The sequence below is a fragment of the Mustela erminea genome, chromosome 12 (genome assembly GCF_009829155.1).
Source record: "Mustela erminea isolate mMusErm1 chromosome 12, mMusErm1.Pri, whole genome shotgun sequence".
NCBI classification, from domain to species: domain Eukaryota; kingdom Metazoa; phylum Chordata; class Mammalia; order Carnivora; family Mustelidae; genus Mustela; species Mustela erminea.
The window spans coordinates 35,737,586-35,758,087 of NC_045625.1; the positions used below are offsets into that span (position 1 = coordinate 35,737,586).

At 52.9% G+C, this 20,502-nt stretch overlaps 1 protein-coding gene across 4 annotated transcripts in view; it reads left to right on the top strand.

Moving 5' to 3' along the window:
* Positions 1–16,706, top strand: part of TLN1 (talin 1) — a 32,968-nt gene extending 16,262 nt beyond the window's left edge. For all 4 annotated transcript variants that reach the window (XM_032307349.1, XM_032307352.1, XM_032307350.1 and 1 more), the window contains 37 exons: positions 122–250; positions 436–552; positions 654–767; positions 958–1,092; positions 1,467–1,595; positions 2,212–2,314; positions 2,425–2,633; positions 2,991–3,110; positions 3,313–3,510; positions 3,714–3,853; positions 4,081–4,174; positions 4,279–4,368; positions 4,482–4,604; positions 6,155–6,298; positions 6,757–6,918; positions 7,150–7,290; positions 7,384–7,565; positions 7,762–7,894; positions 8,099–8,200; positions 8,289–8,459; positions 8,562–8,711; positions 8,819–8,920; positions 9,000–9,119; positions 9,861–10,007; positions 10,177–10,343; positions 10,454–10,637; positions 10,732–10,857; positions 10,959–11,075; positions 13,711–13,896; positions 14,031–14,138; positions 14,622–14,727; positions 14,934–15,058; positions 15,158–15,283; positions 15,409–15,471; positions 15,581–15,763; positions 15,902–16,030; positions 16,135–16,706. In XM_032307349.1, coding sequence (XP_032163240.1) covers positions 122–250; positions 436–552; positions 654–767; positions 958–1,092; positions 1,467–1,595; positions 2,212–2,314; positions 2,425–2,633; positions 2,991–3,110; positions 3,313–3,510; positions 3,714–3,853; positions 4,081–4,174; positions 4,279–4,368; positions 4,482–4,604; positions 6,155–6,298; positions 6,757–6,918; positions 7,150–7,290; positions 7,384–7,565; positions 7,762–7,894; positions 8,099–8,200; positions 8,289–8,459; positions 8,562–8,711; positions 8,819–8,920; positions 9,000–9,119; positions 9,861–10,007; positions 10,177–10,343; positions 10,454–10,637; positions 10,732–10,857; positions 10,959–11,075; positions 13,711–13,896; positions 14,031–14,138; positions 14,622–14,727; positions 14,934–15,058; positions 15,158–15,283; positions 15,409–15,471; positions 15,581–15,763; positions 15,902–16,030; positions 16,135–16,260 — 5,001 coding nt within the window. In that variant the 3' untranslated portion in view covers positions 16,261–16,706. The remainder of the gene's footprint in view (positions 1–121; positions 251–435; positions 553–653; positions 768–957; positions 1,093–1,466; positions 1,596–2,211; positions 2,315–2,424; positions 2,634–2,990; positions 3,111–3,312; positions 3,511–3,713; positions 3,854–4,080; positions 4,175–4,278; positions 4,369–4,481; positions 4,605–6,154; positions 6,299–6,756; positions 6,919–7,149; positions 7,291–7,383; positions 7,566–7,761; positions 7,895–8,098; positions 8,201–8,288; positions 8,460–8,561; positions 8,712–8,818; positions 8,921–8,999; positions 9,120–9,860; positions 10,008–10,176; positions 10,344–10,453; positions 10,638–10,731; positions 10,858–10,958; positions 11,076–13,710; positions 13,897–14,030; positions 14,139–14,621; positions 14,728–14,933; positions 15,059–15,157; positions 15,284–15,408; positions 15,472–15,580; positions 15,764–15,901; positions 16,031–16,134) is intronic.
* Positions 16,707–20,502: the final 3,796 nt, after the last annotated feature.

Genomic DNA, 20,502 nt, shown 5'->3' on the forward strand with positions numbered 1-20,502 from the left:
CATTTAGCGCGGAGAGTTATAAATGACTTGAGGAAAATGTTTGAGTCTAGAGGGGTCCGAGCAGAGCTTATTTGGGGTGCACAGGGACAGTGAGTGAGGAGTGTCTTTCCGCTTCTCTCAGGGAGCAGCTGCCCACCCTGACAGTGAGGAGCAGCAGCAGCGGCTGCGGGAAGCGGCTGAGGGGCTGCGCATGGCAACCAACGCGGCTGCTCAGAATGCCATCAAGAAGAAGCTGGTACAGCGCCTGGAGGTGAGGCTGGGAGGGGAACGTGGAGCAAGGGTGTGGGCGCCAAGGGAGGAATGAATGACAGTGGGAGGGAGGAACATACAGAGAGAGACTCGAGCAGTATCTCCTCGTGGGCTAGCACAGCCAGGGTGGGCCAGAGGCCGAGTAGGGCACTGCCTGGGCCTTGTCCTAATGCTCTGTCCTCACAGCACGCAGCCAAGCAGGCTGCGGCCTCAGCCACACAGACCATCGCTGCAGCCCAGCATGCAGGCTCCACCCCCAAGGCCTCTGCCGGTCCCCAGCCACTGCTGGTACAGAGCTGCAAGGTGAGACTCAGTGGGAGGTGGTGAGGAGGTGTGGGAGGAGGGACTCCGCTCCCCACCCCCAGTCTGTGGCAAGGCAGCTCTCATGATGTTTTCCCCCACAGGCTGTGGCAGAACAAATTCCACTGCTGGTGCAGGGCGTCCGAGGGAGCCAGGCTCAGCCTGACAGTCCCAGTGCTCAGCTGGCCCTTATTGCTGCAAGCCAGAGCTTTCTGCAGGCAAGGCACCCTCTCCCACCTCTCAGACAAGACCCTTCCCACCCTCTGAGCTCCCAAGATCGCCTACAGTGTAAAGCTCCGCCAATAGGCTCCTTCCCAGACGGAGCCACAGCAGTCCGAATGCCCTCACCAGCATCAGTCCGTGTACCCAAGCAGATCGTACATTCATCTGCTCTCTGTTCCCCAACAGCCAGGTGGGAAGATGGTGGCCGCTGCGAAGGCATCAGTGCCAACAATCCAGGACCAGGCTTCGGCCATGCAGCTGAGTCAGTGTGCTAAAAATCTTGGTACCGCCTTGGCGGAACTTCGCACCGCTGCCCAGAAGGTATGGGAGCTGGCGGCTTTGGAAAGTGAGGGGAGGAGCGCCCAGGGCACAGTCAGTTAAGCATCTGACTCTTGATTTCGGCTCAGATCATGATCTCAGGCTCATGAGATCAGGCCCCATGTCAGGCTTCATGCTCAGCGCAAAGTCTGCTTAAGTTTCTCTCTCCCTCCCTGCCGTGTGTGCATGCCTATGTGTATGCTCTCTTTCTCAAATAAGTAAATCTTAAAAAAAAAAGAAAGAAAGAAAGAAAATGAGGGTGGAGTTCTGGGATGATGGGGAGTCTGCAGAACCACCTCAAATGGGTAATTGTGTAACCTGGGGTATCCCTGAGACACAGCAGTACCTCCTGTATCCAAAACCCCTTATCATTGTAGGCTCAGGAAGCATGTGGACCTCTGGAGATGGATTCTGCCCTAAGTGTGGTGCAGAATCTAGAGAGAGACCTGCAGGAAGTGAAGGCAGCAGCTCGAGATGGCAAGCTTAAACCCTTACCCGGAGAGACTGTAAGTATTCTTAATACTTCTTGGGTGCCTGGGTGGCTCAGTCAGTTAAGCGTCTGCTTTCGGCTCATGTCATGATCCAAAGGTCCTGGGATCGAGCCCTACATCGGGCTCCTTGCTCAGCGGGAAGCTGCTTCTCCCTCTGCCTGCTGCATCCCCTGCTTGTGTACGCTCTCTCAATCTTTCTCTCTGTCAAATAAATAAATAAAATCTTATTTAGAAAAAAAAAAACAACCCTCATTCTAATTAAACGCTGAGGTTTTTTTTCCCACCTGCACTCCAGAGCTACCCAAAACCTTCATTTAAACTGCCAGCTGGGGGCGCCTGGGTGGCTCAGTGGGTTAAGCCTCTGCCTTCTGCTCAGGTCATGATCTCAGGGCCCTGGGATCGATCGAGTCCCGCATCGGGCTCTCTGCTTGGCAGGGAGCCTGCTTCCTCCTCTCTCTCTCTCTCTGCCTACCTCTCTGCCTGCTTGGTCTCTCTCTGTCAAATAAATAAATAAAATCTTTAAAAAATAAAAAAAATAAAAAATAAATAAACTGCCAGCTGATCCCAACTAGCTTCTCAAGGTCCCATTTCCCAGGTCTTTCTGCCCCTGAATCTCCCACCTCATCCCTAGATGGAGAAATGTGCCCAGGACCTGGGTAACAGCACCAAAGCAGTGAGCTCTGCCATTGCCCAGCTGCTGGGGGAGGTCGCCCAGGGCAATGAGAATTATGCAGGTATGTGGAGGGGCTGGGGAACAGGAGCTGAAGGAGGGATGGCGCTAACCAAGGAAGCTGTGGAGATTGAAGCCTGGCAGTAAAGGCACCTTTTCCCTTCATCTGCCCAGGAATCGCAGCTCGGGACGTGGCAGGTGGGCTGCGATCCCTAGCCCAGGCCGCTCGGGGTGTAGCTGCCCTGACATCAGATCCTGCAGTGCAGGCCATTGTGCTTGACACCGCCAGCGACGTTCTGGACAAGGCCAGCAGCCTCATCGAGGAAGCAAAAAAGGCAGCCGGCCATCCCGGGGACCCTGAGAGCCAGCAGCGGCTTGCCCAGGTCAGGTCTGGGGAAGAGGCCACTTACCCCATGGCCCAGCCTGACTGGTGCTGAGTCTCATCCACACTGATAGGCCCCTTCCCAGGTCTGCTCTTGACAACTCCTGTCTGAATTCCATTGTTTCCCTCAGTATTGGGAGGAGGGTCTCAGTAGCCTGAGGCAGGGGTCTCACTGAACACTGGGTTCAAGACAGTTTGATCACTATCACTTGACACCTTAACTTCAGCCCCTTTGGCTGCACATCCCCTTCCTTTCCTCTTCACTTTTGGAGGCAGTAGGACATGTCCCCATGAGTGGAGGAGGGGCTCTCCCAAATTGTTTCCATTTTGGCAACGCCTGTCTCCTGTTCCACCTCAGGTGGCTAAAGCAGTGACCCAGGCCCTGAACCGCTGTGTCAGCTGCCTGCCTGGCCAGCGAGATGTGGACAATGCCCTGCGAGCAGTGGGAGACGCCAGCAAGCGACTCCTGAGTGACTCGGTAGGAAGACCAAGGGTGTGGGGGGCACGTAGGAGCAGAAGAATTCCCAACCTTTAGACCTCTCCTTGACCTTGACTTCCCAGATTTACCCTCTTTCAGTACTCGCAGGCTCTGTGCCCACCTCCCAGCACTCCTTGACCAAACTCTCCCTCGCATCGTTCCCCATGCTCACTTCTGACTTCCTGACCTTCTGACCCTGCAGCTTCCCCCCAGTACCGGGACGTTTCAAGAAGCTCAGAGCCGGTTGAATGAGGCTGCTGCTGGGCTGAATCAGGCAGCCACAGAACTGGTACAGGCATCTCGGGGAACCCCCCAGGACCTGGCTCGAGCCTCGGGTCGATTTGGACAGGACTTCAGCACCTTCCTGGAAGCTGGTGTGGAAATGGCTGGACAGGCCCCGGTATGAAAAGGCACAGGGTCTGGCTCGGGCCGAGTGGTGCCTGTGTGACCACTCAGTCCTGACCTCTGCCTGCCTCCTTCCCCTCTCCCCCGGCCCCTCCCTAGTCTCTAGCAACATTTGAGTGTTTGGGACAGAAGAGCCCCTTTAGAGACAGATAAGAAAGGACTGACTGGACAATGCGTTGACCTTTTCACCTTCAACAGAGCCAGGAGGACCGGGCCCAGGTCGTGTCCAACTTGAAGGGTATCTCTATGTCTTCAAGCAAACTCCTTCTGGCTGCCAAGGCCCTGTCCACAGACCCTGCTGCCCCCAACCTCAAGAGTCAGCTGGCTGCAGCTGCCCGGTAAGTAGGAGCTGGGAAGCCCAGCCCTGCAGTGTTGAAGAGACTGGGGCGGGGGTGGGGGGAACTGTGGCGGGTCGAGAGCGACAGGGAACATTTCATGAGAAGCCCCAGCTTAGGAGTAGTTACACACAGAAGAGAAATAGACACTTCACATGCATAGAGGACCCAAAACTGGGTCCTCTACGATGACCTGTGCATGCATCCACTCCACTTCCTGTTCCTCCCAGGGCGGTGACTGACAGCATCAACCAGCTCATCACCATGTGCACCCAGCAGGCGCCGGGCCAGAAAGAGTGCGACAATGCCCTGCGGGAACTGGAGGTGGGCACTTGGCAGGCTGAGTGGTGTGGAGGCTGAGGAAGGTATTCTGGGTTTAGGCGGGGAAGGAGGTGTCTTGAGTCCTACTTTGTCCTCCCCCTGTACAGACTGTCCGGGAACTCCTAGAGAACCCAGTCCAGCCCATCAATGACATGTCCTACTTCGGCTGCCTAGACAGTGTGATGGAGAACTCAAAGGTAAATGCAGTAAGGGGCCCAGGAGGGCAGGGGGCAGGAAGATGGGGTGAACCGGGGCTCCTCTGCCCCTCTGAGGATAGGGGCAGACTCTTCTGACAGCCTCTGTTCCTCAGGTACTGGGTGAGGCCATGACTGGCATCTCCCAAAACGCCAAGAACGGGAACTTGCCAGAGTTCGGGGAAGCAATCGCCACAGCCTCCAAGGCCCTCTGTGGCTTCACCGAGGCAGCCGCACAGGTTATTCCCCTGCGACGGTCCCTGAACCTTCCCCTGCTTGCCCTCCCCCACCTCCTCCACAGCCTGACGCTCCTGTAGATAACCAAGAAGTGATGTATGCAAAACCAGCTCTGTGGAAACTGAGTTTCTTTCCCCTCCTCAGTGGAGATGTTTGTCAGCAACCACAGAGTACCAATAGTACTGGTCGCTGTTCCCCCTGAACCCCTGGTACCTTGGGCTATGATGACACCCTCCAGTCATGGGCCCTTGTCCAGCCCTGGCTTTCTTGGTATATGCTGATTAGCATATGCACATCCTTTTTCACAGTCTCTAGTACCAGAGACTACATTTCCAGTTAATTGAGTCACCACTTAGCTTTGCCTTTTTTTTTTTTTTTTTTTTTAAGATTTTATTTATTTATTTGACAGAGATCACAAGCAGGCAGAGAAGCAGGTAGAGAGAGAGAGAGACGAAAGCAGGCGGGATCCCCATTGAGCAGGGAGCCCAATGCGGGGCTTGATCCCAGGACCCTGAGATCATGACCTGAGCTGAAGGCAGAGGCTTTAGCCCACTGGGCCACCCAGGTGCCCCTAGCTTTGCCTTTTTATACGACTATGAAATATAAAATAATCTGTTAGCTGTGAGTATTTTGCTTTTAGTACATGAACCCTTAAGGCAGACCGGCTCGAGAGTTCATCTCAGACTGTTTTCCTGAAAACCTTCTGGCCTGCTCCCCCAGTCTCCATGACCTCCCTTTGCCCTGTTCTGTTGGGTGGCCTATTCTATATGGTGTGATTTACTTCTGGAAAAGCATAAAGAGGAACAAGCAGAGAGACCACGTGTTGAAGTATAAATCAAACCTTCTGATGGTCTTCTAATCATAAAAAATCATTGGCAGCCATTATAGCCATCCTCTCCCTCTCCAAATCCCTGAAGCTTGGAGGTGTTGAAAATACAGTGACCCTAACAACCTGCACAGGTTTTGAACTCTTGCAGAGGGGCTTTGCGTGTGTGCCACATGTATGTGCATGCCAGGGTGGTTTTCAAACCTTTTTGACTTCTACTTAAGTAAGGAGTACTTTTTACCTTATGGTCCCCAGATACACATCTACACAGAAGTCTAATGAAATCCTTACCATGTGGGGCACCTGGGTGGTTCAGTCATTGGGTATCTGCCTTTGGGTCGGGTCATGATCCCAGGGTCCTGGGATCGAGGCCTGCTTCTCCCTCTCCCTCTGCCTCTGCTTACGTTCCTCTCTGACTCTTTCTCTCTGCCAAATACATGAGAAAAATCTTTAAAAAAACACAAAACAAAACCCTTACCATGTGGTTTTCCTTTTTTTTCTTTTTTACTCTTTTAACCTTCTGAAATGTTCAAACACATTTAACAAAGCAGGAGAGGTTTTTTCCCTTTTTTGTAGTGTTACTATTATTTGTTAATATACCACCACTCACATAGGACCCTGGCTACCAAACTTACCCCTACTCTCTTTTGTCCCCACTGTCACTAGGCTGTCCACTGAGAGACAGTCTTTCTTCCTCACCCCACCTTCACCCCTCTCTCTCTCCAGGCTGCATATCTGGTGGGGGTCTCTGATCCCAACAGCCAAGCTGGGCAGCAAGGACTGGTGGAGCCCACGCAGTTCGCCCGTGCAAACCAGGCAATTCAGATGGCCTGTCAGAGTCTGGGGGAGCCTGGCTGTACGCAGGCCCAGGTAACTTAAGGGAGCAGGTACTATGGGCAAGACTGTGAAACGGTGCCTGGCCAGGATGGACTGGCCCGAGAGAGTTGTGGGAGATGTGGGGGGTGCATCTCTGACCTTCCACACACAGCTTCTCCAGGGGTGATTGTCTTTTCCTGCCATGTTTCTTGTCACTCTTAGTTACTTTTAAGTTCAGAACTTCTCTGTAGCTGTTTGAGTTCACTCTCTTCCTTACCCTCCTGCAGCTTCTCCTTCAGCGTGTCTGTCTTCCATCTCCCCCTTCCGACACCCTGTTCATCTTTGGGTATCTCTGTCTCCCAAATCTTCACTTCTCAGGTGACTCCGTCTTTCCTAATTAGACTTCCAGAGGTCTTGCTCTCCCTCCCCCAGCCCTCAGTAGGCTCCCGCCTAGGTGTGTACACTTCCTTCCTGCCCTCAGGGTGGCTCTGCCACGTGTCTTGTCTCCACAGGTGCTCTCTGCAGCCACCATCGTGGCCAAGCACACCTCTGCGTTGTGTAACAGCTGCCGCCTGGCCTCTGCTCGAACCGCCAATCCTACTGCCAAGCGCCAGTTCGTACAGTCGGCCAAGGAGGTGGCCAACAGCACAGCCAATCTTGTCAAGACTATCAAGGTTGTCAGTTTTTGAAATTCCCAGCCTCCCTCTGACCTGTCCTGTCTCCTGTCCCCTAGTCCCTACATCAGTCCCTGAGGCCTTTGGCCACAGCCCGTCTGCCTGAGCCCAAGCCCTTTCGTGTCCAATCTGGTCATCCCCAGCCTCTCCCCATGCCCCCAGCCCAGGAGAGCTGGGCTTTGCCTCCTTTGCCTGCAGTCAGTCCTGAGGGCCTGTCACTCCTACTTCCAGGCGCTTGACGGAGCTTTCACAGAAGAGAACCGTGCCCAGTGCCGAGCAGCAACAGCCCCTCTGTTGGAGGCCGTGGACAATCTGAGTGCCTTTGCATCCAACCCTGAGTTCTCCAGCATCCCTGCCCAGATCAGCCCTGAGGTGAGGTGGTGTGAAAGGAGAACCGATGGGCCAGCTGCCCCCTCATCTTTGCAGGAGTCTTGAGACTCCCCTCCCTGCCTCCTCTCTCCCCAGGGCCGGGCTGCCATGGAGCCCATTGTGATCTCTGCCAAAACAATGCTGGAGAGTGCCGGGGGCCTAATCCAGACAGCCCGGGCACTTGCAGTCAATCCCCGGGATCCCCCACGCTGGTCGGTGCTGGCTGGCCACTCCCGGACCGTCTCAGACTCCATCAAGAAGCTCATTACAAGCATGAGGTATTGCAGGGGTAGAGAACCAATGTGACTCAGGAACATACACAGTAGCGGAATGGCGGGGAGGATGGGTAGTGCAATTAGATGGGATAGTGTTGGAGGAGATCTATTGTCCAAGATTTGGGGGATATGGGAAAAGCTAGACTAGCCTTGTTTTCAAGGACTGTTCTTGGTGTGGGAGCCTATGATGTGTCCACAGGGACAAGGCTCCAGGGCAGCTGGAGTGTGAGACAGCCATTGCAGCTCTGAACAGCTGTCTGCGGGACCTAGACCAGGCTTCCCTCGCTGCAGTCAGCCAACAGCTTGCTCCCCGGGAGGGAATCTCTCAAGAGGTAAGGGGGAAATGGGTTATACAAAAGCTTGCCTCTGGGAAGAGAGATGGCAGACTGGAGAAGGATGGGGGAATCCGGGAGTGCGCCTCACAGAGACGTCAAGGGTTTGGGAGGAACGTGCCCAGGGGGGTGAGTTCAGTATGGAAAGAAGTAGCAGGCCCTGTTCCAGGTCGCGGTCAGGGCTCAAATTCGCTTCTCTCTCAGGCCTTGCACACTCAGATGCTCACTGCAGTGCAGGAGATCTCCCACCTTATCGAGCCACTGGCCAGTGCTGCACGGGCTGAAGCCTCCCAGCTGGGACACAAGGTACCTGGAGAGACAAGTGGGGAGTTCCAGGGCAGGGCAAGCGAGTGTTCCTGGCGCAGCTGACCTCCACTCAAACCCCTCGCCTCAGGTGTCCCAGATGGCCCAGTACTTTGAGCCGCTCACCCTGGCTGCGGTGGGTGCTGCCTCCAAGACCCTGAGCCACCCGCAGCAGATGGCGCTCCTGGACCAGACTAAAACCTTGGCCGAGTCAGCCTTGCAGTTGCTATACACAGCCAAGGAGGCTGGCGGGAACCCCAAGGTACCAGGAGTGGAAGGGAGGGGCTGCTACTAGGAAGAGGTCAGAGAAGCAGGAACACCATAGCGCCCCCCCCCCCCCCACTCACTCGCTCTGCCCCCGCAGCAAGCGGCTCACACCCAGGAGGCCCTGGAGGAGGCTGTGCAGATGATGACAGAGGCTGTAGAGGACCTGACGACAACCCTCAATGAGGCAGCCAGCGCTGCTGGGGTGGTTGGCGGCATGGTGGACTCCATCACCCAGGCCATCAACCAGGTTAGAATCCTGGGGTGCCTGTGGTCAGAGGCCCCCTGAGCCAGGGCCCCTGAGCTCAGTGTCAGAGACCCTGATAATCTTTCTCCTTCCCTAATCCGAACCCTCAGCTAGACGAAGGACCAATGGGTGAACCAGAAGGTTCTTTTGTGGATTATCAGACAACTATGGTGCGGACAGCCAAGGCCATTGCTGTCACCGTTCAAGAGATGGTGAGTTTGGGAGAGTATAACAAGGCTACCCCCGGGGAGCTTAGTGTAGGCATAACTTTACTTTTTCTGTTGTCACCAGGTAACCAAGTCAAACACCAGCCCTGAAGAGCTTGGCCCTCTTGCTAACCAGCTGACCAGTGACTATGGCCGCCTAGCCTCCCAGGCCAAGCCTGCAGCTGTGGCTGCTGAGAATGAAGAGGTAAACGTGGGGGCAGCTGCCATGAAGGCCTGCCCCCTGCCCCTCGTAGAAAATCCCAGTGGCAGGCCCCTTGTCCCCATCAGGTCAGCCTCTGGGGTCATCCCACCCTTATTCTGTCTAGCCGCCTTTAAGAAAGGGGAACATCCCCTCAGGGCCACTCTGCTAAAGAGTGATCAGGGATCGTGTAGGGACAGGATCAAAGTCACAGGGGTAGAGGAGACAGCAGACAATCTAGAGATTTCCTGGTCTGCCAACATCCCTCTGGGACTGTGGCTGCTTCTCTGCTATTCTGCAGGTCTATAATCTCCTCTTAGTTCTTCCCTGTTGCGGGCCCATGAAGTTCTTCCTTCCCTAAGCTCCCGGCTTTCCAAGAAAGCAAGTAATTGGATCTTACTACCACACCTAATCCCCAGCCTTATACCCTTCCACATCCAGGCCAAATTGTAATCCGTGGCCCTCTGATTCAAATACCCCAGCATAAAGTGCTTCTTCCCCACCTCCTCACTGTGCTTAACATAATCCTCACCAGTTGGTGCCTACATGCTATTATTTTCCATGTGTAGGAGGTGACCTCCTGCCTGAAGGATATGAAACAGGAAATCTGCGTGCTGGGCACTTTTTCTCACTGCCCTTTTCGTCTACGATGCATGTTCTGCTAGGTCCTTCGTGACTCCTCCAAGCACAATGGAGGTCCCTGAGTGCTTTTTGTAAAGCCCCTCTCCCTTTCCCATCCACCCACAGATAGGTGCCCACATCAAGCACCGTGTGCAGGAGCTGGGGCACGGTTGTGCCGCTCTGGTTACCAAGGCAGGCGCCCTGCAGTGCAGCCCCAGCGACGCCTACACCAAGAAGGAGCTCATAGAGTGTGCCCGGAGAGTCTCCGAGAAGGTGACTAAGCTCATCACTGTGGACTGGGGCCCTGGCTCCCCAACCTGTGACCCTTCCCATCCTCTTCCTATCTTCCCAGCCCCCTCCTCCATCCCATCTCCCCAGCACCAATGACCTTCCCCTTCCATAAGGCACTGACTAGAGTCACCATGTTCCTTTCCTCCCCCAGGTCTCCCACGTGCTGGCTGCACTCCAGGCCGGGAATCGGGGCACACAGGCCTGCATCACAGCTGCCAGCGCAGTGTCCGGCATCATCGCTGACCTCGACACCACCATCATGTTCGCTACCGCTGGCACCCTCAATCGTGAGGGAGCTGAGACTTTCGCTGACCACCGGTGAGGAGGGAACTGGGCCTCCCAGATGCAGGGTGGGTTGTGGGGCCAGAAGAGGCTGGAGGAGCTAGGGGAGGTCTGTGAAGGGCTGACTGAGCCGGACCCTCCCTCAGGGAGGGCATTCTGAAGACTGCAAAGGTGTTGGTAGAAGACACCAAGGTCCTGGTGCAGAACGCGGCCGGGAGCCAGGAGAAGTTAGCACAGGCTGCCCAGTCCTCTGTGGCCACCATCACCCGCCTTGCCGACGTGGTCAAGCTGGGCGCAGCCAGCTTGGGAGCCGAGGACCCTGAGACTCAGGTATCCACCTGACGCCCCTACTTCTGGCCAGACCCAGTCACCACCTGTTCGCCCGTTCCTTCCCACAGACCGGAGCCTCTGCTCTCTCGTGCAGGTGGTGCTGATCAACGCAGTGAAAGATGTGGCCAAAGCCCTGGGAGACCTCATCAGTGCAACAAAGGCTGCAGCGGGCAAAGTTGGGGACGACCCTGCTGTGTGGCAGCTCAAGAACTCGGCCAAGGTTGGAGGGGAAGGAGCGCAATATCAGGAGTGGGGGCGGCTGGCTGTGCTGCCTCCACTTCCTTAACATGACCCCCTGTCCAACACCTCGGATGCCCACAGGTGATGGTGACCAATGTGACATCGCTGCTCAAGACCGTGAAAGCCGTGGAAGATGAGGCCACCAAAGGCACACGGGCCCTGGAGGCAACCACAGAACACATACGGCAGGAGCTGGCGGTGAGTGAGGGTCTGGGGCACCAGGGACTTGGGTCTGAGAGGGATTGTGACACACTGTGAATCTGTATTTCACATATTTCCACAGACATGTAAACAGTCACACTCATTCTCCTCGCACACTGCCACACTTTTTTTTTTTTTTTTGCCACACTTAAGTGAGCCACGCTGATGTCTGTCCCCTCCTCGCCTGCTTCTCAGTTAGCATTTAACACCTGCCTTCTCCCACCCTCCTGCTTTCCCCGCCACCTGGGTCCTCCAAGCTGCCACATTCAGTGGCCTCTTCTTGGCCGTCATCTTCTTCAGACATTTCAAAATCATCTGACTTGGTGAACAAGCCTCTCTGGAATTTTCTCTTCCTCGGGTCTCCTGACAGCAGCTTTTGTCTCACTTCTCCAGCACATCTTCCATGGCATCAGCCAGCCACCTTTGGCCTAGCATGCGCCAAGGCTGGCCCAAACTGGTGCAGATCGCCTGCTTTCTCTGTCCTCTACTTTGGCAAGTTTAACCACTTCCACGGGCATTCTCTAGCAAGTTGACTTCAGTTCTGAGTTTAGTTATTGTCCGCTGCCTGATGGACCACCAAATGCCAGGCCTCCCCCACTTCTGGCCAGCAAGCCACTTCCTCTTTCAGTGGTAGCCGCCTCCAGCTGTGCAGAGTCCCTTCAGTCACCTGCAACTTCCTGGTCTCATTCCCCGATCTGGGCCATTGCTTGTCCTCCCAGCGCCCTCCTTTCCTGTCCCCCCTGTGGGCACCGTGGTTGGGATTCTCACCTACTCTCCCTCACTGTGACTACTGCGGGTTTTCTGCTTGGGACTCTGCTAGCCTTCGGTCACTGCTATTCGCATCTCGCTCATTTCTGAATTCACCTTTCTGATACGGTCTTTGGCGATGCCCAAACTGAAACTCTTAACTTTTGCCTCCCAAACCTGATCATTCCCTCGTCTTTCCCTTCTCGGTCAGTGGCACATTTTAATAACTCAGATCCTAAAGGCAGGAATATAGCTGTAATGGTCATTTTTCTCTCGTTGCTCACATCTAAGCGCATTGCCAGGACGTGTCAGCACTCCCTCCCAGTGGCTCTCATTTTCTCTTTTCCCCATCCCCACCACCTCCACCTGTCCAGACCATCACCAGTCCTTCAGTATATTTACACCACAGCCTCCATCTGCTCCGCCCCCTCCCTCACCCCTCTGATGTGCTGTCTGTACACAAGAGCCTTAGAATGTAAACCAGGTTATGTCACTTAACTGTTTAAAACCCTTTAGTGAGTGTCCTGGCGTCTAAGGCAAAATCCACACTCCTTACCATTGCCTTCCAAGCCCGAGAGCTCCTTCCAACCTCCCCCATCTGCTCATCCCGCCCTTCCTCCTTGCAAAGCCCCAGTCCCTGCATTCTGTCCCTCCCTTCCTGCTGCAGGCCCTTGCACTTGCTTTACTCCAGCTTTTTGAATATCTGGCTTCTTCCAGTCCTTCAGGCTGCAGCTTAAATGTCCTCTCCTTAGAGGCGCCTGGCTGGCTCAATCGGTGGAACATGCAACGCTTGATTTCAGGGCTGTGAGTTCGAGCCCCACTTTGGGTGTAGAGATTACTTTAAAAAAAATAAAATCTTAAAATCTAAAAAAGCCCTTTCCTCAGTGAGGCTTCCCCAGCCACCTGTCTGAGAAAGGATCTGATTTTTCTTTTTCTTTTTTTTAAAAGTTTTATTGATTTATTTGCCAGAGAGAGAGAGGGAAAGCACAAGCAGAGGGAGTGGCAGGCAGAGAGAAAAGCCTATTCTCCACTGAGCAGGAAGCCCAATGCAGGACTCAGTCCCAAGACCCAAGGATCATGACTTGAGCTGAAGGCAGGCACTTAACCCACCGAGCCACATATTTTTTTTTTTAAGAGAAATTTTATTTATTTATGGACCTCATTTTTATTTCTCAGCACAGCACTCTCTTTTTTTCCTTCACAGTCCCGCTTAGTCTTTCATTTTTCTGCTTGTTTACCTGTTTACTGTCTGTTGAAAACAATAGTGTAAACTTCATGAGAACAAGGGCCTTGTCTCATCTATTCCTCACTACACTCCTAGCACCTCACACAGAATCTACCACCTGCTGACTTGTAATAATTTGCTAGATAAATACGTACATCAAAATATTTTTTTTACTTATTATGTAAAATTCTAAGGTTCTTGGTCCGATAGTCAAGGCCCCAACAACCTTTTCTCCACCATCCCTATAATTATAGAACATTTCTTGATACTCTCTCACTTGACATCCTGGTTATTCGTGGCCCCCTGTCTACCGAAAATGCCCGCCTGTTATCTAGGTCTCTTAAGACCCAGCCCCTTGCCCCACCTCTGCCACTCACCCCCTTCAAGGCTTCTCTATAGTTTAGGAATAAAGAGCCAGTTCAAACAAATTTAATTTGTTTAAATTTCAAACAAATAAACTCTCCCCAGTCACTTCGGTCAGAAATGACTCAGCAGTCTTACATTAACTATGATGTGTGAACTCCTCCAAGGACCTGATATACAATAAGTACTCAGTGAATGCCTGTTATCAATTCCGTGGATGAATGGACCAGATTATACAAGTAGAGGGCTACACTGTCTTAAGTCTCACTCACTTTCTTCTTGTTCGACCCCCAACAGGTCTTCTGTTCCCCAGAGCCACCTGCCAAGACCTCCACCCCAGAAGATTTTATTCGCATGACCAAGGGTATCACCATGGCAACAGCCAAGGCTGTTGCGGCTGGCAACTCCTGTCGCCAGGAGGACGTCATTGCCACAGCTAATCTGAGTCGTCGCGCTATCGCAGATATGCTTCGGGCTTGCAAGGTAGAAACCCCGATAGCAAGGTGAAAGTCTGAGGCAGTGTGGCAGCTTTAGGGCAGAGCATGGGAGGGGAGAAAGGGGAGGGGCTCTGGGGGCCTGGAGCTCTTTGGGATCCTAACGCTAACTCTGTGGGTTAGGAAGCAGCTTACCACCCAGAAGTGGCCCCTGATGTGCGGCTTCGGGCCCTGCACTATGGCCGGGAGTGTGCCAACGGCTACCTGGAGCTGCTGGACCACGTGCTGCTGGTAAGGAAGGCGGGTGTGTTCTGCTTCCCACCAGCTTCCCTGAATACGGTCCTCTCCCTGTGTGCTTCTCACCCAGTTCTTGATTTGTTCGTTCACATCTTCCCACCCCACTTTCTATTTCCCAAATCTGTTCTCATTCCCAAGCCTCCCTTCCACTGGGGTCCCATCATTCTTAGCATCTTTGGTTTTCCCGCTCACCTCTTCTTTTTCATTTCTCTTATCTCCTCTCTTCCCTCCTGAATGCCCCCTTCTCTACCTTCGTCGTCTCTTCTTTCTCATTTCATCATTCTCCTTGCTCCTTGTCAGCCGGTGAGTGACACACCACCCCATGGTCTTCACCACGTGTGCAGTGTGGGGCCGCTTAGGGTTTGAGGGCTGTAGTGAGCCGTCCCGGCTGGGGGTGGGGGTCACGGTTGGGCTGTTTCTCAGCCCTTGTAGAAGCTAAGATCTGATGCTTCCTGCTCCCTGGCCCCTCTTCCCCAGACTCTACAGAAGCCAAGCCCAGAACTGAAGCAGCAGTTGACGGGACACTCAAAGCGTGTGGCTGGTTCAGTCACTGAGCTCATCCAGGCTGCAGAGGCCATGAAGGGTAAGCAGTGACCAGAGGTGGGGGTGGGGGGGTGGAGGACACCCTTGTCATAAGGAGATCTCTGCCTCCTGCTTGGGCTGCTCTGAGCTGGCCTCTGCCCACAGTCCCCACAGGTGCCAGGGGCTCGTGATACTAACGACGTTGCCCAGTGCTCCTGACCTCCCTGCTCTGCCTTAACCCTTTTCTTCCTCCCTTCACCCCACTAGGAACAGAATGGGTGGACCCAGAGGACCCCACAGTCATCGCTGAGAATGAGCTCCTGGGAGCTGCGGCCGCCATTGAGGCTGCAGCCAAAAAGCTGGAGCAGCTGAAGCCTCGGGCCAAACCCAAGGTCAGTCCACCCCTGTCCCTCTTCCTGCCCCTCCTACTGGCAGAGTGTCCCCACCTTCACTTTGCATCTCTCTCTGCAACCTTTGTCTGTCTGTTGTAGGAGGCAGATGAGTCCCTAAACTTTGAGGAGCAGATACTAGAAGCTGCCAAGTCCATCGCGGCAGCCACCAGCGCCCTGGTAAAGGCGGCGTCGGCTGCCCAGAGGGAACTGGTGGCCCAAGGGAAGGTACGTACTTGGACGCCAAGGAGAATGGGCCCAGCAGCCACTTTGCTGTCCATCCTCAAGATGGGGGGCTTTTACACACCCTGGAGAGCACCAGGTCTGAGTAGGCCCTCCTCTTTCCTCCACAGGTGGGCGCCATTCCAGCCAATGCACTGGATGATGGGCAGTGGTCCCAAGGCCTCATTTCTGCTGTGAGTACACAATACCCACTAGGTCCCTCCACTAGGGGGGCTTGAGAAGGCTGGAGAGGGGAAGGACCAGGGTAAGAGGCATATTCTAATCTAATCCTCCTCACCTCAGGCCCGGATGGTGGCTGCAGCCACCAACAATCTGTGTGAAGCCGCCAATGCGGCTGTACAAGGCCACGCCAGCCAGGAGAAGCTCATCTCCTCAGCCAAGCAGGTGGCCGCCTCCACAGCCCAGCTCCTCGTGGCCTGCAAGGTCAAGGCCGACCAGGACTCGGAGGCAATGAAACGACTTCAGGTGAGGAACCCTGACCATCTGATGGTACCTTGGGCTGTGCTGCTTTAAACTGTTACCCCGACATGTGCTTCTCTGTGAGGGAGTGGGGCGACTCACTCAGCTGAGTTCCCGACCTCCTGCTGCCTTCTCTCTGCACAGGCTGCCGGCAATGCAGTGAAGCGAGCCTCGGATAACCTGGTGAAGGCAGCACAGAAGGCCGCAGCCTTTGAAGACCAAGAGAATGAGACAGTGGTGGTGAAGGAGAAGATGGTTGGAGGCATTGCCCAGGTGAGCTTTGCCCTAGACCCTCCACAGGACACTTCCAGGGCCCCGGCGACCCCACACCCTAAGGCACAGACTTCTAAACCAAGCCCCTGCTCTCCATCCCTCAGATCATTGCCGCACAGGAAGAGATGCTTCGGAAGGAACGAGAGCTAGAAGAGGCGCGGAAGAAGCTGGCACAGATTCGGCAACAACAGTATAAGTTCCTGCCTTCAGAGCTTCGGGACGAGCACTAGGGCAGCCGCTTCTGTTTAATGCAGACCCAGCCCAGAGACTGTGCCTGCCACTACCAAAGCCTTCTGGGCTGTCAGGCCCCACCCGCCCAACCCCAGCACTCCCCAAAGTGCCTGCCAAACCCCGGGCCTGGTCCACCCAGTCCCGCTGCACATCCCCTGTCCTGTCCCTGATTCCAAGTGCCTTCATTCATGCCTTAGGGCCCCCTAAGTGCCTGCCCCTCCCTAGAGTATTAACGCTCCAAGAGTATTAACGCCGCTATACCTCAGTCTGAACCTGCCGGGGCTCCTGCCCGCTCCACCCTGCCAACAGCTGCCAGCCAGTCCCCACAGCCTTGGCTCTCCTCCTCCTTTTTTGATACTGTCTGCCCCCACCCCCAGCTACCTTGGGGGCCACGGGGTTGTAAGCCCCAAAAAGGTCATGCTCCATTAAAGGTGATTCTTCCTGCCACCTCGGCCTGGCTTTATGAGGAGGTGGGGGAGTCCCCTCAGGGAAAGAAGGTGTGGAGGAAAGAATGCGATTCAGTTCTATCACCAATTTCATCTGGCTCAGAAATGGGCTGGGGATACATTGTGGCATTCTGCCCCCTGCAGCCCCTTCTTCCTGCTTGTACACAGATCCCCAAAGTCACCATAGTTCAGAAGCTGAGAAGTCCTATTCCTGTTGTCCCCTAGCACACCGGCCAGTGCCTATGCCTCCCCAAGTGTCATTCTTTGGCTGGGACAGCAGCTGCCACTGCTCTTTGTGGCTACCAGGGACACTCTGTTCTTCATAACTGCTCAAAGTATTTGAACAAATCCAGTTCCTGCCCAAATTCAAAGTTTGTTTGTTTTTTTAAGATTTTATTTATTTATTTGACAGAGAAATCACAAGTAGGCAGAGAGGCAGGCAGAGAGAGAAGGGGAAGCAGGCTCCCCCCTGAGCAGAGAGCCTGATGCGGCGCTTGATCCCAGGACCCTGAGACCATGACCTGAGCCAAAGACAGAGGCTTAACCCACTGAGCCACCCAGGCGCCCCATCAAATTCAAAGTTTTAAAAAGCAGTTTTGAGGAAAAGAATAAGCTTATGTTACAAGTGTCTGAATCTCAGAGACCTATGACCACAGATCTGGTTGAGGCTGTTAACAAGCAAAGAATCCAACCCGAGGGTGCATCAGGTAGGTTCCACTGCTGACGGGGCACTTGTAGGCCCTCCCAGGCCTTGTTACTCCTGCCTAGAACAGCACTCGAAGAAAAAGAACTGAAAAAGCTTGACCCTGGTGTAAGACCTCATCTGGGGGCCCAGCTCCCCTCATGGCCAGGCAGGTACTGGTAGCCCCATTCCAGTTGCCCTGGAGTTAGGTGGAGGGAAGTGGTCAGGGAAGGAGATGTTTCCACTTCCTTCCACGTTTACCCCCGCCTGCCCCCATGGCATGGACCAGGTGGCGGTCCTCTCAGGCATGTCATGATTCTCATGCATGATTCTTTAACCAGCCCTGTTGCCCAGATTATTTGCTTGTCTCTCCTTCCAAGTAAAACACAAACATCACCCACTACTATTCTTGGGTACATTTCACATTAAAGCTATCTTCTACTCCTATCCCATCAGAGTAAGTTTAAAGTAGATGGAATTACTTTGTCCTCCTCAGAGCAGCCCATTAGGGAAAGTGCCAACTTCCTACCATTGCTCCTGTCCCCTATGATTAATTCATTCAATATTTGCTAAGCCATGCCCATGCTAAGCACTGGAAAATAGAGCTGCATTATCACCTCTGACGCAGAGGCCTGGCAACTCCAGTGCATACCACTATGGCCCCCTCATCCCAGATTCAATGTCCTAACATCGTGAGTTGGGAACCGTAGCATTCAAATCCCTTCTACAACCTCCCCAACAAGTGGTAGTCCAGACTGTCTGAATCCCTCCAGCTATCAGCCCAGAACAGCTGCTTCTCCTGCTGCCACTTCCCTGCTGTGTTCTCAGGAACTGTGACCAATCGCATACCTCTTACTCGAGATGCCTCAGGGAGCCTTCTGGGGAGAGCCTCGAACACCCATTAGACCAGCAGTTCTTAAAATGTAGTCCTTGGGCACCTACTGGTGCCCAAGACCATTTCAGGAGTCCATAAGTTCACGATTATTTTCATAACACTAAGACATTATTTTCCTTCTTTACAGTGCTCAACATTTGTACTGACAGTGCAGAAACAGTGGTGGGTAAAACTGCCTCAGCACCTAACGAGGCACTGGCACAAACTGTATGGATAATTGTCGTAATTCTTCACCATCATGCACTAGCAATTTAAAAAATAAATGCCAGCCTCACTTAATGTCCTTGATGAAGCAGTTTTTAGAAATTAATTTTATTAAATCTAAATCCTTGATTAACAAGTCTGCTTCTGCTTCTCCTTCTCCCTCTACCCCTACCCCCCCATTCTGGTGGTTACCAGAGGGAAGGTAGGGGGATGGACAAAATATGAAATAGATACAGGGCATTAAGAGGTACAAACTTCCAGTTATACAATAAATGTCATGGAGATGAAAAGTACAGTGTAGAGAATGTAGTCAGTAATATTGTAATAACATATGGTGACTACAGTCATTGTGGTGACAGTATAGAATTGTTGAATTAATATGTTGTACATGTGTAATTAATATAACATATGTTAATTATACATCAATATAAAAACATTGATGTTAACAGGGTTAATGTATAATGGGTTTCCATTGTTTTTAACTAATTTGTAAAAATTTTTAATTTTTTCTGTTTCCTTTTTTTATTTTTAAAGGTTTTATTTATTTATGTGACAGAGAGAAAGAAAATACAAGCAGAAGGAGCAGCAGAGGCAGAGGGAGAAACAGGCTCCTTGCTGAGCAGAGAGCCCAATGTCAGACTCAGTCCTCTCAGGACCCTGGGATCATGACCTGAGCTGAAGGCAGTTGCTTAACCAATTGAGCCACCCAGGTGCCTCTCAGGTTCCATTTTAATATGTTAAGTATTGATAGATATAATCCACTTCAACAAAAGGTTTTCGGATCTTCAAACCCTATTCTTAATTTTTAAGAATATAAGAGGTTCTAAAACCAAAAAGTTTAGGTGGAAAAAAAGTCTGAGAACTACTGCACTAGATCATAAGTTCCTTTAGATCCAGACAGTATTAATATTTTTGTGTGCATAAAAAAATTTACCCAGCATAAGTTTATCAAGTGTCAACTCTTATGCCTGATGCTGTATTACACACTGGGGATTCAGAGTTGAAAAAGTCCCTGTTCCCAGAGGATTCACAGGCCATTGAAGAAGACACATAGGTAGGTACAAGAACAACTCTAACAGGAACTATGAGAATTATAGGAGCCTACACCAAGAATACCAATCTATTAGGTGAAGGGAATGAGACGTGCAGTGACCAAGGAAGGCTTCCCAGAAAAGTCATAATTTGATCTGAGTTTTTAAGGCCATCAGAATCAGCCAACAGAAGAGCATTCTAGACAGAGGGAACAGAATACATAAAAAGTGGAAGCTTTAAGAGAAGTATGGTTATTTCCAGGTCCTGCATGTGGTTCAGTCCGAATGCAGCATGAAGTACAAGTCTGTGTATTGGGGGTGAGTCTGGGAATGAAAGGAAATGAGGCAGGGAGGTAGGCAGGGGCCAAAACGCAGGACTTCATATACCATATTAAGAAAAGTGGATTTTTATCCATAAAAGAGAGCGGCAGGAGGGAGGGGTTTGGGAGTATTCTAGTATCTTATTGGCAGTAACTTTTTAAAAGACTTTTGGTAACAATGTCAAGGTTCTGTTGAAAGAACATATGAATTGGGGGCCCAGGAGGAAGACCACAGCAGACACAGGCAGGGGGTACTGTAAGGAGCTGCCCTAGACAACCCCAGAGACATCATGTGTAGGAAGTAGAATCCACAGGATTAAGTGGCTGTGGAAAGTGAGGGACAGGGGAGCGATTGGTAACCCCCGGGGTTTAGCACTGGCTACTGGGGAGGGTGGAGGTGTCTTCGACGAGTTTGGGGAAAACAGGGAGATGGTGGCAATGAACGCTGCGAGGTCAAGTTTGTTCCACGCGTAGCATATCAGCAGCTGAGCAGATCTAAATACATTTCCGCACCCCGTCCCCAGCGGCCCGGGCCCGGGGCCCTCGGTTCCCACGGCTCCCGCCCCCACGAGCAAAAGCCAGCACCCCCCCCCCCGCCCCCACCAACGCTCTCGGCCTCAGGGGAGCGAGGAGAACCGCTCCCTCCCAGTTTCCTCCGCCGGG